At 46.1% G+C, this 15,725-nt stretch overlaps 1 protein-coding gene across 1 annotated transcript in view; it reads right to left on the bottom strand.

Moving 5' to 3' along the window:
* LOC119383011 (serine/threonine-protein phosphatase with EF-hands 2) overlaps positions 1–15,725 on the bottom strand; it is a 236,173-nt gene that overhangs the window by 44,154 nt on the left and 176,294 nt on the right. The window contains exons 6-10 of the mRNA XM_037650970.2: positions 13,546–13,712; positions 9,042–9,078; positions 6,332–6,481; positions 4,572–4,634; positions 1,694–1,879 (exon numbers count right to left, since the gene is read on the bottom strand). Of these exons, the coding sequence (XP_037506898.1) occupies positions 1,694–1,879; positions 4,572–4,634; positions 6,332–6,481; positions 9,042–9,078; positions 13,546–13,712 (603 nt within the window). The remainder of the gene's footprint in view (positions 1–1,693; positions 1,880–4,571; positions 4,635–6,331; positions 6,482–9,041; positions 9,079–13,545; positions 13,713–15,725) is intronic.

Below are 15,725 nucleotides of genomic sequence, written 5' to 3'. Positions count from 1 at the left end.
TTTACACTCTCCAAGAAGCCGGCGCCACTTCGCAGAAGCTTTGCATGACGTCTGCTGCGCCAAGAGATCGCCTTCTTTGTCTTCGTTATCGCCTCGGCCTCACGCTTTCGCAAAAACGAAGCGAGTGCGCAGCTCGAGCCACGCTTGAAAGGTCGCGTGATTTTTTTGGACTTATCGTGCTCAGGCCGGCTTTTCGTTAAAGGCTACCTTCGAGTGAGACATATAAGGCTTTCGCCTTAAAACGAGGATAGAGGTGTTCGAATTATAGGCGCATGTGTCACAGACTCATAGAGTGACACGTACGCTTCATGCAGCTCCTGAGGATCGACAGACTTCAGCGACCACCTGCATAAACTCGATGGGCAGCTCTTATGCATAGGCCTACATCTCCGGTATGGCGCAAGGACCAGACACGAAGAAATTGTCCCACAGAGCGTGTGCCTTGAGCGACCGAGTCCAGCATTTCCAACTTTCATTTCCTCTCTCACTTCCGGTTGCTTTTGAATAAAATAGCGGCATTTCCCACTTCCTCCATTAGCCGCGCGAGCGGCGCACTTTGTGTAATTGTGTGAGAAGGCTGCGCGTCATTTCCGGCCGAAGCACGCAAACAATAACTGCATCCCGCCTTCCTTTTATGGCCCGCCCCCGCACAGCGGACACGAAAGCCGCATCGCACTTGGCGGTCACTGTAAACGCTGTGGCGTTAATAGTAAAAGTCGCGCGGCCATCAAGGACGCTGACGATCTTGCGATATTCTCGCTGAGGTAAGGTCACCGGGTGACGTGGCGCCTGCAGATACAAAGCGCGCACAGCTCATTGTCCAAAGTGCCCTGAAATGCGGAGACGTCGCACTGGCGCACGGGTACGAGCGAGGCAGGCGCCTTGCGACCGCCGCGCCAAATGTTGGTCGCGAGTGAATCATTCAGGGAGTCTGCAGCTACACACACCGACGCAGCGCAGTGTATACGATACTGCAGCGCAACTGACCGCACCATCCAGGGCTTCTTGCTTCTTTTTTCTTGGTTCGCGACGCGTCTAGGTCCACTTTGTTAGTTGCAACCGAGACCCACCGCGGTGATATCGCCAGCGCCGCGTCAGAACGGACCTTATGCGTCCATCTTGAAATGAAAAGGCATGCGAGGAATGACTGGAACAAGAATGACAAAAAAAAGAAAAAGAAAAGAAGATAGGGTAGCGACTCATCCTGCCAACACTGGTCTGTATAGTTCATTAGTTTGGATATCGAGTCGTTCTTTGGATATCGAGTCGAGTGTTTCGTGTGCCAGACACTTCGTGATGTATATCTATGAATACATGGTCCTGTTTTGCATCGCTTTGGGCCTCTTCTGTAAATAGAAAAGTCAGTGGCTACTAAGCGGTTAATTCGAGAAATGCGCCAGAATTACTTTTAATTACCTTTAATTACCCCGATAGCCTACACGAGACAACATTAGTCAACGGTGCTTGCATTACACGGGTGAAAGTGGAACGCTTCACATAAACTCCTACATTTATGCCACATTGATAATTCGCATTGCGGATAATAAAAAGGGAAACACGCGTCCTGGTTTAAACCAGTGTCTCCCCAGTTCAACAGCTCGGAGCTTTATATTTGTACGGGAGAATCGAGACATTTTACTTGGGTAAATGATAATGGAGACCAAGCTGACGGAATGGATAAGTGAATACGCACCTTTCCGTTGTGCGTGTACTCGAATCCGTCCGGTTTGCACTCGTGGGAGCGGATGATCCAGTCGAGCTTGTGTTTCCGTAGAAACGCCTGCGTCACGTCCGGCCCGAAGAAGCTGCCGCCGCCACGCATCTCGTTCGGGCGGCAACCGGGCTGGGGCCGCGGGTCGCTCCACAGTAGGTCCACCAGCTGCGAACGACCAGTGGATCGCTTACAAATGTGACCGACGCAGGCTAGCACGTCGAAGCGTGTAATGGGAACGCTATCGCGATGAGTATAACTGCTTTTCGTCGTTCCATTCATGCGCATACTGTATCTTGCGTAACCTAACCTAACCTAACCTGACCTAACTTTTGCCCTTTAACTAATACTGCAAGTAAAAGAACGGAGACATGCTCATCAAGCCAATCTCTCCGCAGACTACAGGGTGAGCCGATCCTGGACGTAGTACGATACCGAACGGCCCTCTACCGACACGCAATTATTAGACCGAATTAAGAAGCAAACGCACCAAACCACGAACTTGACAAACGAGATTTGCTTCATTAAACGATCTGCGCTATTTATCAGTACATTTGCGTCACTGAGAATATTCAGGTACCGTTCGTCGTTTCGTTGCGTAATTTCGCAGAGTTGTTAGCAGTACATTTAAGACGGGGCTGCATATAAGCCAATACGAGTATAGTGCGGAGCTACTGTTTCCAGGCAACACCACACAAAAATTTTGGTCACGTGGGCCTACAAATCGCCGAGCCAAATAATTCAGAATGCTATATACGCATTAAAATTGATCATCTGACGCGTTGGAATCTATGTAAAGCGAAGCTTTTCCTGGACACAATCACAAAAGGGATGTTTACTCAGAACATATATCATAATTATAATATAACTAATGAAACCGACAGACAATTAAGCCAAGGAAAGCACAGGGGACCTTATTTTGTGGCTTCTTAACTGTAGTGTAATGATCCTCACTTAAATTGAAAGGAACTAAAATGCACGAATAAATACACGTTCCGACAGAAAGGATGATTATGCGTCCGCTTTAATTCCTTTCAATTTAAGTAAGGATCATTACACTAAAGATAAGAAGCCACAAAATAAGGTCCCCTGTGCTTGTTGTGCCTATCGGTTTCATTAGTTGTGTATAATACAGAAAAACGAGTCCCTCGGGCAGTTCCACTTCTTTCATAATTCTAATATAAATACGTTGTAGTGCTAATTACACACGCTAGAGCGGTAAATTAACGTTGTGCAGCTTAGGTCATCACATTCGTTATTATTTCGAGGGAACACTTGCTGAGCCAGAGCTGGCCAGAGCGGCAGCAAGTGTTCCCTTGCCCCCGCTCTGCACAGATGAGGCGCACACGCAACGTGGCGTTGCAGCCATTGAGAATTAGGGTGCTGCTTCTCTGCTAACAGACTCCGGTACACAGCTGTTCTGCAGTTCTTTCCGCAGAAACACAGAGTAGTGAAAACGCCACCAGGCAAAAAAAGAGTGTTCCACACTCACCGCCATGGCTGCGATTGGCGCTGACTAACACTCCTACGTTTAAATCAACATATATACCCCAAAAAGTGGACGGGAGGATGACCGCCGCCGTAGCTCAGTGGTAGAGCATCGGACGCGTTATTCGAAGGTCGCAGATTCGGTCCCTGCCGGCGGCAAGTCATCTTTTCGTCCACTTTACTTTCTTCACATTTATGTTCTAAATACTACAGATAACACCCCCTATACTTTCCTTGGCGTTATTGTCTGTTAGTTCTTATTAATATTGTGTCTAACAAAGATAAACGAGCCCTTAGAAAATCGTCTCGTTTCCTTCATTGAAATAATATTTGTGTGTTTAGGGGGACAGCTTCGAGTATTGTGGTAAGCTGTCACTATATATTGAACTCGACCTAAGCATAAGTAACGACCACACGCTATTGTGTGTTTAGATTTAGAGCACTATATAAGTACCCTACTATTGGCGAGGGGTAAGTTGTCTCATAAAAAAAAGACACATAACTAGGAAAAAAAAACAGGAACGAAGAGAGTGAAAAGAAGACCGTTGGTGTTTAACGATGCAAGTCGATGAGACGAGCGGAGTTATAGATTTCGATGACAGAACTTCTTGCGTACCTTTCACAGCGTTTCACGCTATGTACGAAATGCAGTATAGACGATTTAGAGTAGTGATACTCTATGGGAGAGCGGTTAGCTGTCCCAATTGAAGATGTATTTAGAATGAGAGGCGACAATGTATAGCACCAGTGTATTCTACTATGGGAGGGCACAACGCTGTCCATAGCCTTAAGCACCAAGATTCTCAACCTGAAAGAGTCGAAGTGCTTCGAACAAGTCGTGGGAGAGCCCTTAGCCGTACCGCTCCACCGTAACTTACGATGGCATAGCAAGAATAATAAAAGCTCGCGATTCGAAGCATCATAGAGAGTAAACCTAATCATAGACGACCCTAAACCCTTTGCCGCTATAGACAGATATATAAAGCACTATAAAATAAAAATATATAATAAAACTTAATGCAAGAAGACCGGCGAAGTACAACGTACATCTCGCTGACACCTTTTAATATAAAACTTACGACGTTTTCACCTTAGAACCATAAAGCTCACTTCATGTACTGCAGTTTCTCGCATAATGAAACCGTCCAGGTTTGCAGACTATTATAAGCTGGCTTTCGTGCAGCATTTCGTTAGGTCGCGAAAAAAAAAAAGAAAAAGAAAGAAAGAAAACAGCGAGTGCGAATCGGCGCTGTCGCCTTGCGCTCGTAGGTTTACGTCGTCGGGCATAAACACAGTACGAAAACACGGGCATAAGTTTAAACATTCTTGACATTTCCGATCCGAGGTTACGTGCCTGCATTGCGACTCTCACCTGCCTCCATTCGTTGGCGTTGTAGCTACCGTGGTGAAGCGGTGGTTGCAGCACCGTCACGAACTGCAAGGGAAAAAGTTGAATGAAGCTGCACGTTGTTCTATCATTCGGCAAACGTGGCAGTAGACACACGACACAGCACACTGAGCACTAAAGTCGGTTACAACCTAAGAAAAAGTGTTAGCTCCGCCCACAGCAATCGCAGCCCCTCCCACAGATAATTTGCACAGATGCCCCTATCCAATAGCGCTTACTCATTTTCGTGACGTCAGACACTTCTCGGGTGTTTCGGATCGTTGACTTTCCCATACAGACACATGTTCGTGTCGAAGGTTTCAGGTCGTAAACTTTAACGCCCTGGCAAATTTCGTTAGGGGTTACAGTATATAGTGCGCAGAGCGCTACACTCGGATGCTGGGGGTTTCCAGCGTCGATTACCGTCAGTGTAAGAATGTGGCAAATAATTTATTCCGATTTCCTAACGTCCTATACATTATCTACAGACCGGTAACGAAGACAGTTTCGCGAGACTTTGCAAGACTGGCTAATTGGTCGGGACTCGTGAGTGCACGAAATCTGTTGTTTGGTGTTATGGTGGTGTACAGGAAAGCTCACTATAAGTGACTAAACAAGTTGTTTATCCGCCAATACTGGTCAGTAGCTATGGCCACTGCTGCTGCTGCCGAACACGATGCCGCGGGTTGAATTGTCGGTCGCTGAACTAAATGGTAAATAAGCACGCAAAGTACTTGTGTGCATTGATTTAGGTGCCCTCTTTATAGAATGTCAGCTTATTGCAATTGATCTGCTTAATTAAACTAATACAAAGCAAAATATATCGCTGCGAACGTTAATATGGGGTATTACGATGGTGTGTCGAGCGCAAGGATTGTCTAAGCTTCGTGTCTTGTCTGCAGACATCCGCTTCATGTTACTGATTACCCTAAATATTTCTAAAATTCAGAGCAGCAATAGTTCTTTAAACACAACGATGCAACAAGTTTCTGCGCCTATGCATAGGCATTGATGTAATTGTTGCAATTGTAGCGAAGATTCATTAGAAGTGGTCATTTCGTAAAGCCACGAAGCTCCACTTCGAAACTGCGAGGACGAAACTCGAGCGAACCCGGGTGATTCCGCCTTTTTCACGATGCCACGGCGCATGCGCCCTTCCCCTAGCGGAAATGTCGCGAAACGCCTCTTGATCTCGGAGGCTCTTCGTTCTGGCGATACCGGTTGTCCCGGCCCCTACCAAAACCTTACCAAAACGGCAGAGGGCAGCACAAGGAAAATGAAAATGCCGTATTTCGCTTTGGCTGAAGCACCATCGCTAGCAGCGTGGAGGAAGGAAAAAGAAAGGAGGGAGCATTACGTCACGCGATTGATGCCCACTGTGTCGGCCCAACACGTGATCAAAACGTCAGAGAGCACGCGGTAGGTTTTAGTTCTACCGGTGAAGTTCTATTTTTGAACCTCCTCCGTGAGCCGGCTGGTCTGCGCCGAACGAGCTCACTTCGATTATAAGCTACCGGGCGCCATACCCGAAGTCTCGGCAAATCTCATTTCATGCGTAATATTGACGCAAAATGTCACGTGTTGGGCCGACATTGCTGGCTTCAAAACGAGTTGGCTTGCCAAGGCTGGCTGCGTGACGTAATGCTTCCTCCTTTCTTTTTCTTACCTCCATGGCTAGCAGCTCCTGTCGACACTAGCTCCAGATGTTCACTCTATAACGACGTTATTAGAGAACGTTGTGTCACCTGGTGCCGGTTGATGGCGGAGACGATCTTGAGGTCGGTGACGGAGGAGACACCCCCGTGAACGACGAATACGCGATTGTCGATGAGTGTCGCCACGGGAAGCCAGCTGTACAGGTCCTCGGTAAGCTGCACGATCTTGGAGGCTTGCCGCTGTGGAATGAAGTACGAGGTGTGAGTTCCACGCGCGGGGTGCCTACTTTCGAATAGTTACTTGATTGACCACAACATCAAGAAAAGAGGGTTTCCCCACGGATGCTGTGAAGACATTGTGTTTCCGGCAGGTGTGCGGATGATTCGCAAGGAAGTGGCTAGTATACTTTTGCGTTTTCTACGAGAGGCAGGTTTAAGTGATCTATGGTGAGACATACATGGAAAGAGCCGCTCAAATTTGCCGGCCAGATCTGCAAGGCTAACCCCGCCTGTGGCAACATCACCACCACCACCACCACCATGGACAAATTTGACAAAATTTGTCTCTAGTTGGTTCTGACCGGATGTCGGATGGTGGCATAATCAAAATCACTGTGGTCCACTGTTAATGGAAACACATTGGTGTATATAGATTTACGTAGGCCTATAGATCAGTTGCGGATGCACACATTCTATGCCACATTAATTGTAGTTGAATTTCCTTGCACAGGTAGTTATAGACCAGTAGCGATATTGGGACATTGAAGAGTGTAACTGTCTGTGCTTGCGCTCAGTGTGCACTCCCTCTCCCACTTTCTCTCTACCTCTAACGTACCCCTTTCCCCAGAGTAGAGTAGCATACAAGTTTTTCTAGACTGGTTAAAATCTCTGCCTCTGCTCTCTTTCTCATGTTCCTTCCTTGGTTGGCGGCAATGGCGTTTTTATTCATTTTTTGGGCATTGAGTTCACACAGCTTCAGCCAGCACATGAAGCTATGGTGCTGAAGAAGCGGCGGTCGCACGTTACAGTATTCCCTTGAGAAATCGATCGCGCTGTACTAGAAAGAAAATGATGACCCTACATATCGCAGGGACTTTAGACATGTGGTTCATTTCGCACGTAAATAACCAACAGAAATCGTATACAGCGTCCTTACTGCCATGATAAATGATTGAATGTATGAGGAAAAACGACACGCAATGAAACGAACTTACGCAAGCAGTAAAACGGTCGTTAAAGGCACGTAATACACGCAAATGAAAGAAACCGAACAGATGCAAACATCGCAAGGTTTCTTTACTATGGCGCAAATATCGCTTATAAGTTTCTTAGGTAAGCTATGTCGAATAAAATATTGTCACAGGTTGATGAAGAAAGCATTGAAAAAAAAATACTAGGAACGACAACCGCACAGCCTTTGCGTGTTAACGACCACTAAAGTCCCTTTGAATATTTTATAAACATATTTCGCACGTCCCTCATTCCAGTAAGAATATTAAATAAAGTTGCGCTTGAAATTAAGGAGAAATCTGGTGATTTACAAAAGCGAAACGTAATTCGTGCGCTACGCAACAATATCAAACTAAGGAGCGCTTGGAAATGAAGAAGACGCGATAACATTATAAAAGTGACTGAAGCTATAGAATTCGAAGAAAGGAGAAAACAAAGCCGAGCGGCGTGTGAATTTTCTTGTCATGAAAACACTGTCATCATCTCCTCTAAACTTTGTAAGCATTTTAAACATCTCCCTCTAAAGACATCTTCTCTGCACACATTTTAAACTTTCGTGTCACCACGCGTACTAGCTACATTAGAACACCGGGCTTCGCGCAAATTTTAAGGCCTTTAAACTTGATTTAAGAAACAACGAAAAGGGTTGAAGAGAAGTCGGCATTGGAGAAAGTCTCTCACCTTTTTTTTCTTTTTTTAGTATTTCTTTTTCTCCTATTGTGCTGTTCGTATCCTTTAGAACACAACCTGAACCAAGTTGCTTATCCAGCCACACGTCTACAGCATTCTAGACGTACGCGTGGCTATGCGGAAACTCTTGGTTAGATTTCGAAGATGCACCGGAACATCGGTTTAAGACGGGCATCTTTGACGTCGTGAAACAAAAGCTGTATTTCGATAGTGGCCTTTCGAAAGTTGCGGAAGATGAGCTTTCAGTCGGTGCAGGTGAAAGAACAGGCGGCGGCTTTGGCAGGCACCCGACGACACAACAACAGGTCGAAAGATTAACCTTGCTTTCAGTACAGACTATACGTGGTATAACGCAAGACATTTGAAAAACTGACCGTACTGTAACTAATCAAACAGCGTATTTCTTTTGATTCACGCATATGTATTTCTTGAGCTGTATTGCTTTTCTTTAGTGCACTGTTCTACATTAAACACAGCTACAAGGACGGCCTTGGAAGTCATTTCACCAAGCGCAACTACGAAGTGGCGCCAAGCTAACCGTGCCAGGAACAGTATACGGAAGCTAACTAGTTTGTGCGGGTTTGTTCACATGAGTCATATCTTGTGCGCTATCTCCACACCGGTCGTGTATGTTCCAAGGCGTGCCTCTGACGTAGACATGCGTGCACGTGACCTGCGGCTCCCGCGAGAGGAAGGGTGTGTGGCTTCATGTTTTAAATTTCGACCGCTTTCGCACCAGGCAGGCGTTAAATACAACTTGCAGACACGATCGTTACCGTTACCTACGCGCCACGCGTGTTTGTTTGCAATGCCGAATTCTCGTGCGGGGTACTTTAAGAGCACAAGTTAAAAAGAGGGCAATATGGGGCGAGGTACTTACTGTGTACTTGAACATGATTTCCTTGAGAAATCCATACCTAAGTAGGAAACAAAACAGAGTCATCAGTAATAAGTGTGTTCCGTAGACTTCAAGAGCATGGTCCTTTCACATAACAAGGACCTTTAAGTGCGATGAAATAAATGCTATGGTGCGCTTAGACTTCTATCACAGCCTTAACTATAGACTGCGTGATAAAAGAGGAGTGATCCCACTGTATTTATCAGGAGAGATGTTACAGCGTGTAGATTTGGCTCCTACAATTACTGCAGGCAAGGAAAACACTAGGAATGTATGTTGTTAGGAAAAGTTGCTATTCAAAACGCCGGCAAGTAATATTCAACAACGATTTCAGTGACGTTTTTAGGCATGATGCACTCGCGTTTCATAAATACGAATGTGTTGCGTTGTTCTCATAGCATTCAAAACTTCAAATTACTACCAGAACCAGCATAAAAGTGCTGAGAAAAAAGGCATCCAAATCGCCTGTCATAATATAAAGCCTTTCTCGCATGTTTATATAATCTGTACCATCTTTTCAAACAATGCGCTCTTTCGGAAACGACAAACAAGTTATGAAAAGCGTGTCAACATGTTATAAGGGTATACAACATGAAATATAACTTTCTTCCGCTTCCGCAGCCATAATATCAAACGACACGACACACAGGGAAGCCCGTACAAGCCTAACTTAACCCGTGGGTTCACGCAGCTCTATAGTTAGATACCAGCGTGCGAATGTCAGCGCGTATATTTGTGTTCGGCGTGCATGTGACGCTTCGCGTACATACGCACGATAAGCTTTTATTACGGTTAATATTTGTTTTTCTTCGTACTTTCCCTCTCTCTCTCTCTTTCTCTTTTTTAGACGCGGATCACGATTAAGCGCATGACATCTGCACGCTGGTACCGGGAGATATCGTCGGGGCGTATGGACTAAGAGACGAGCTCTTTCCTAAAAAAAAAAAAAAAAAGTACCGATGCGTGAAAAGGAAGGTCCGAAATGGAAAGTTCGACGAGTGGGAAGTGTGCGTTAAAAATGGTGTTGGGTAACAAGATCACACAAGACCAGAACGTTTTAGAGCGATAAATCATTTTCATCATCATGACGATGATGAAAATGATGGATATAACAGCGAGGAGCAGGAGCAGAGGAGAAAGAAGTGTAGAGAAAAAATGGCAGGGGTGTTTGCAACGCTTGCATCCATCGTGGTCTCCGTAGGCTTGAGGGAGTAAAGTGGAGGGAGAGAAAGAGAGAGAACATACATAAAGCTAAAGCTGAACTCTTTTCTTTAGCATGCGGAGCGAGGTTTTGAGCACTACGCGAGCGTGCTACGAATTATAACACCGCAGCTTCTTCAGTTTTTTTTTTTTTTTCGCCAGCCGCCAGCCTCCCTTTTTTTTCTTTTTTTGTGATAGGCTTTCTCAATCGCGTTCCTCGTCGCAGGCTCGCCCCACTTCACCGACAAACAGTCTTTCGTGACGTCGCGGGAAGCGTGGAATTTTTTAAACGGCCGTCAAGTTTTGACGTTTCTCTCCGCCGGGCAGGACGGCGGGGCGCGTGCCTCCCATCTTTCTGCCGTCGGAGAATTCGACGCGCCCTTTAAGAGCGAAACGCCTTTTCAAACTCGGCCCGACAATATCATACGCGCGCGAACAGATCACAGCCTCGAATTCGAGCCGGGCTCCTATCAAAATACGGATCCGTTTCTTATCCTTTCGCACAAACGCTTTGCCTCGAATCTCGGGAGCTCCTCCGGACCCTCCTCCTCGCATTGCCTTCTTCTTCCACGTGCGCAGGTTTCGTGCAGAGTTCTATCGTTTCCTCGCTGGCGCTGTTTTTTTTTTTTTTTTTCGTGGAGCGCGTAATGTCAACGACGAGACGCGCATCCGCTATGATTTGCGAGATGCATTTTCGTCACCGTATAAGGCCACCGCGAGGCGTGGCAAGGAAAGAAAGTAAAAGAAAGCCACGTTTGGAAGCCCGACGCACGTTCGAACACGGTCATCACACGGCAGGGGCCACGCCTGCTTCAGGACGTCGGTGCGCCGCCGATGGTTTCGATATGCCACTTATGCCAGCCGCGGAGCGATCGAAGACGCCACGGCAGAGACATCTGTCTCAACCTATACGTCCACATCTCGTTCTTTTCGTCCTTTCACCTTCCCCTTCTCTCTCTCTCTCTTTGATGCCGTGGTACATCAATAAGCCGTCGTGTAGAGCGACCTATTCGTAACGGGCGTTCGCTGTCAAGTCCGGGAGCGCCTTTCAAAACGCAACGGTCGATGGGCGACTGTTTTGGCTCGCGCTTACGCTGGTACTCTTACTTTACTACAATTTGACAAATGACACTAATGGTAGATGTAAGTACACAGTACAGAAGCCATTGTGCCTCCAACAAGTTAACAAACTGTGGGTTAACCATCGCAAAAGATGATGACAAGACGTACACACACGAGCAATGTTAACAAAGCCGATGGAGGAGGTATTCGTCGTTAGAAGTCGCATTATACTACAGTTCCTATCCGACTTTCTTGTCGGAATGGCTGACAGCTCTACGTGCGACACGTGCAGCTAAGGCGAACGCTTTCACGAATTTCCTTTGCGATAGCCCGCGCTGTTGTGCCGATAGGCAAGCGATGTGCGCAGCGCTGCATGGATAGGCTTGAACATTCGTCCACTACAAGAATGAAATGCACTGCACAAGCTTCGCGCAGAAAGCTATATCTGTGTTGCAGAACTTCCCGAGGTCTATGGGCGTACATTCTAGAATTTGTGAACGCCTTCTGCTGCATTGACTATATTGCTGGGTTGTGCAAGAGGTTTATGTTGATTAGTCATCTTCGTCTTCTCCATTACTATCCTCTTATACCCTTGTCACACGGGTAGTCTAATCACAGTTAAGTACGACGGCCGTTAAGTCTAATGGCTGTTGTACCTTGTCACACGACAACTCTAACCGCAGTTAATCCGCTAACAACCGTTTCGTAAACGGAGGTACGCAACCCCCGTTAGCGCCGTAAACTGACAACATGGCGGCCCCCATGTCGGACGCGAGCAGCTCGGCTCCCAGCGAAACATCGAGCCAAAAGTGTGTCAACTGGACCGTTGCGTCGACGGAAGCGTTGATAAGCATTTGGGAAGATAAATTACCGGCTTTGAAGTACAAGTTTGTCCGTGCTCCAAAAATCTCGTGTGAAATTCACGAGATTGATACATGGTTGCGTTCGTTCATTGAACAGGGCTTCACGCTATTTGATAGACGCGCATCGAAACGCGCTGCTGACGCGTCCATAATCGAGCGTGAAGCCCTGTACAAGGCGGTGTTATGGCGGTGTTGCACAACCGCAGCCATGTATCAACTAAACAACGCTTGGAAGCGCTGCAAACGTGTGACATCACCTCTGTCTTGTTTACGGTAACTGTGGTTACGTCCGCTAACTGCAGTTGCGTATAACAGCGGTTAAGCTTACAAGGCTAATACCCTTGTCACACGGTGCAAGGGTACCGTGTGACAAGGATATTAGCCGTTCTTGCGCAGGGTAACTAACCGGAACTACCTCTCGGTGACTTCCCAGCGGTATTGTATACATCCCCTCTTCCTACACGCCCATCACCCTCTCTCTCTGTTCTGTTCTGGTTTAAATGGCGTGTTGTGGAGAGGTTGAGGTTTGCATCATCCCTCTCTCTCTCTCTTGTAGGCAGAACTGTGCTGTATAAATTTTAACACGTAAAACATATATCCAACGAAAATAATATTCCTGCTTTTATACTTTTACAGCTGCCCAACGGATGCAATGTATGACTGAACGGACGGCTGGTACCAAATGTTGCATGCAGAGAGAGAGCGAGAGAGAGAGAGAGAGAGAGAGAGAGAGAAAGCTCTTAACTGAAAGCAGAATGTAGAGGCAGCAGTAGCAGTCGGATATGGGCATTGGCTGTGGCAGAGTGATACGCAAGGTGGACATGAAGAGATACAAGATGCTGGAAGCTCGAAATTTGTAAGACAGCACGTGCGCATCTGCACGTGTTATTTAGGGAGGGGAGCAATGTCCAGGTGAGAATTTCGCTACGTTACTAAAGCTAAAAAAATTTGCAAATTAGGATATCATAACGTCACATAAATATTATGCTACACATTTTATAGGCTGAGGCTACAAATTTACATTTCTGCAAGAAAAGGCCATTAATTTATGTGTGCCAAATAACGGACATGGATTAACAGGCACACCACCAACTGTGGCGGAGGCGGAATGTGTAGGCGAACGGGCAGAGAACGATGCCGTAACGTACGTTACTAGAGCCGATACCGAATAATCACTAACACAGACGGGGCATCTCCCACGCGTTGACGTAACTGATGGGGAGAGCTTTGCGGCAGTCATGCTGCGAGGAGATCCCAAGGTTGACGTTGACACTTTGACACTTTGACGTCAGTTCTGTAAGTGCAGGACCATATTCACTTCTACAGCCCACGACTACGCTGGTGTTGAGACACACACGCACCTGAGGTTGACATTGAAGTCCTCGTGGTTTCCCCTGTTGAGGAAGACGGCGTCCCTCCATACGAGCATGCAGACGAGCAGCAGCATGAGCACTTCGACCGAATGCATGCCACGGTCCACGAAGTCCCCATTGAACACGTACGGGTTATCCCTCGAGGGTAGGCCGTTCTGCGCATGCGTCACCACAGAAAGATCGCAACACACACTGTTTCTACACCCGCGAGCACGAAAACACGTCCCTTTTGTGCTCGTGAACGTGCTCGTATGTCTAAACAGTAAGCAAAGGCCGATATCTATTAAAAAACGAAATCAAGGTCTGTACTTCCAAAACGAAGCTTGTGCTCAAGATGTGCTCGTATATAAAAGCAGATGCTAATCAATCAGTTGGCATCCGCGTTTTTGCAATACACGCAGTTGACTTATAGCCTCCCTAACACACCTGAAGAGACCTAATACAATCGAGCTATAGCCTAAGTAAATCTAACCATCCTCGAAAGAGTTGAAGCTTGGGCCATTTGGTATGGATCCTTTAGAAGGTTTAGAAGGTAGAAAGAACAGGAAATGGGACAGAACAAAATACTGGGGAGGGGGCGAGGCATGTAGGGAAGGGTGTTTCGGCCCCACTAACGTGAAACCTGGGGAGAGGCGATGCATGCAGTGTGCGCCGGTGTTTCCCACAGTAAAATCCTTACTCTTTGCTGCTTTACTCACCACCGGTCCACTAACGCACCATCACTTTCAATTCATTTCAATTTATTTTCGCCATCAAAAACAAAGCGTGATAGCCGAGCACTCTTACAAAAAGAAAGGTCGGCATATTCACTAACTAAATACTGACAGTTTACTTGTCACAAAATACACTAGCCTCTTAGTAAGTGAAGGTAGTAAAATGCAGGTTAGTGGAACTTGCTACCTAGTTAGTGAGTGAATAGTACTAGCTCGAATGGCTAGTCCATTACTAAGTTGTTAGTAACCGCGCTAGCAACTTACTAACCGTATTAACTCTACTACATTTAGCCAATTAGAGGTTTACGCCTATTTTCTTTATATGTGCACGTGCATTGCCATATCAAGATGATTCTATCACAAAAGTACCTAAAGGATTAAAAAAGAACGAAGTGGCATTGTCCTCGTACATTAACTAATGGCCGCTAATTACTTCATGTAATTACCATGCTAAGTACACATCACAGCAACATACATAGAAGCATGAATTGATCACGTATGAGAACACACACGCAAGAGCACACACATAATAGCAAGACTTCTACGTAGCCGATATCTACTTTAGCAGCGGCTTCAAGACTATTTATGCTCCTGCTTTGGGATAGCGCACCGTGTTCTGGTTAGCAACCATAGAATTTAGAAGAATAATTGATGTTTTCTACACATTATCGAGTGCGCTTATATTTGCTTATATGCGTGCCATCACGTAGCACGAAACTTTAATTCCAAGGTAATCAATAAAATTAAAGTTTGTTTATATTTTGCTAAAGACCATCACGATTACGGCAAAGTATACTGCGCATCTACGAAAGATCTGGCAAGGGTGGCTAGTAGTTACTTAGTTAAAAACACCAAGTAAACTTTCTGGTTAGTGAATGCAGCACTTTACGACCTTTACTAACTGCTGGCTAGTAAACAGATTTCGCGAAGTTAGTAAAATACGCTCGAAACTAGTAAATGCAAGCATTTACTAACCAGTCACTAATTTTTTTCTAAGAGTGAGGAGCCCACGGTAAAAACTATCTTTCGATAGTTTGACAACGCCGTGGACACCTACAACAAACACCTTGGTGGTATTTCACCGCATGAAAAGAAGGCATAAAAAAAAACATTTCACACAGTGGAAAGCGGATACAATATAAGCTTAAATAATACAAGCTAATGCAACACTAAGCAGCAAAAAGAGAAAAAAAAGTCACGCCATATCCACGAAATGAATGGTGATTGAGGAGCTGGCTCGGAGATAATCGGGTTTCGCCTGCGTTATTATCATCATCAAGACTTTCGAAAAATAAGAGGAAGAAGACTTCTCTTTCGCACGAGCGCGCGCATGCTACCGTTGGCTATGCTATATGTGGTTTTGCCTGCGTTAATATCATCATCAAGGCGCTCGAAGAACAAGAGGAAGAAGACTTCTCTTTCGCGCGAGCTGCGCCTGTAGCGGTCGCCTCTAGA

This window comes from Rhipicephalus sanguineus, chromosome 2, assembly GCF_013339695.2.
Source record: "Rhipicephalus sanguineus isolate Rsan-2018 chromosome 2, BIME_Rsan_1.4, whole genome shotgun sequence".
NCBI lineage: Eukaryota > Metazoa > Arthropoda > Arachnida > Ixodida > Ixodidae > Rhipicephalus > Rhipicephalus sanguineus.
This window is presented reverse-complemented; position numbering and strand designations above follow the sequence as displayed.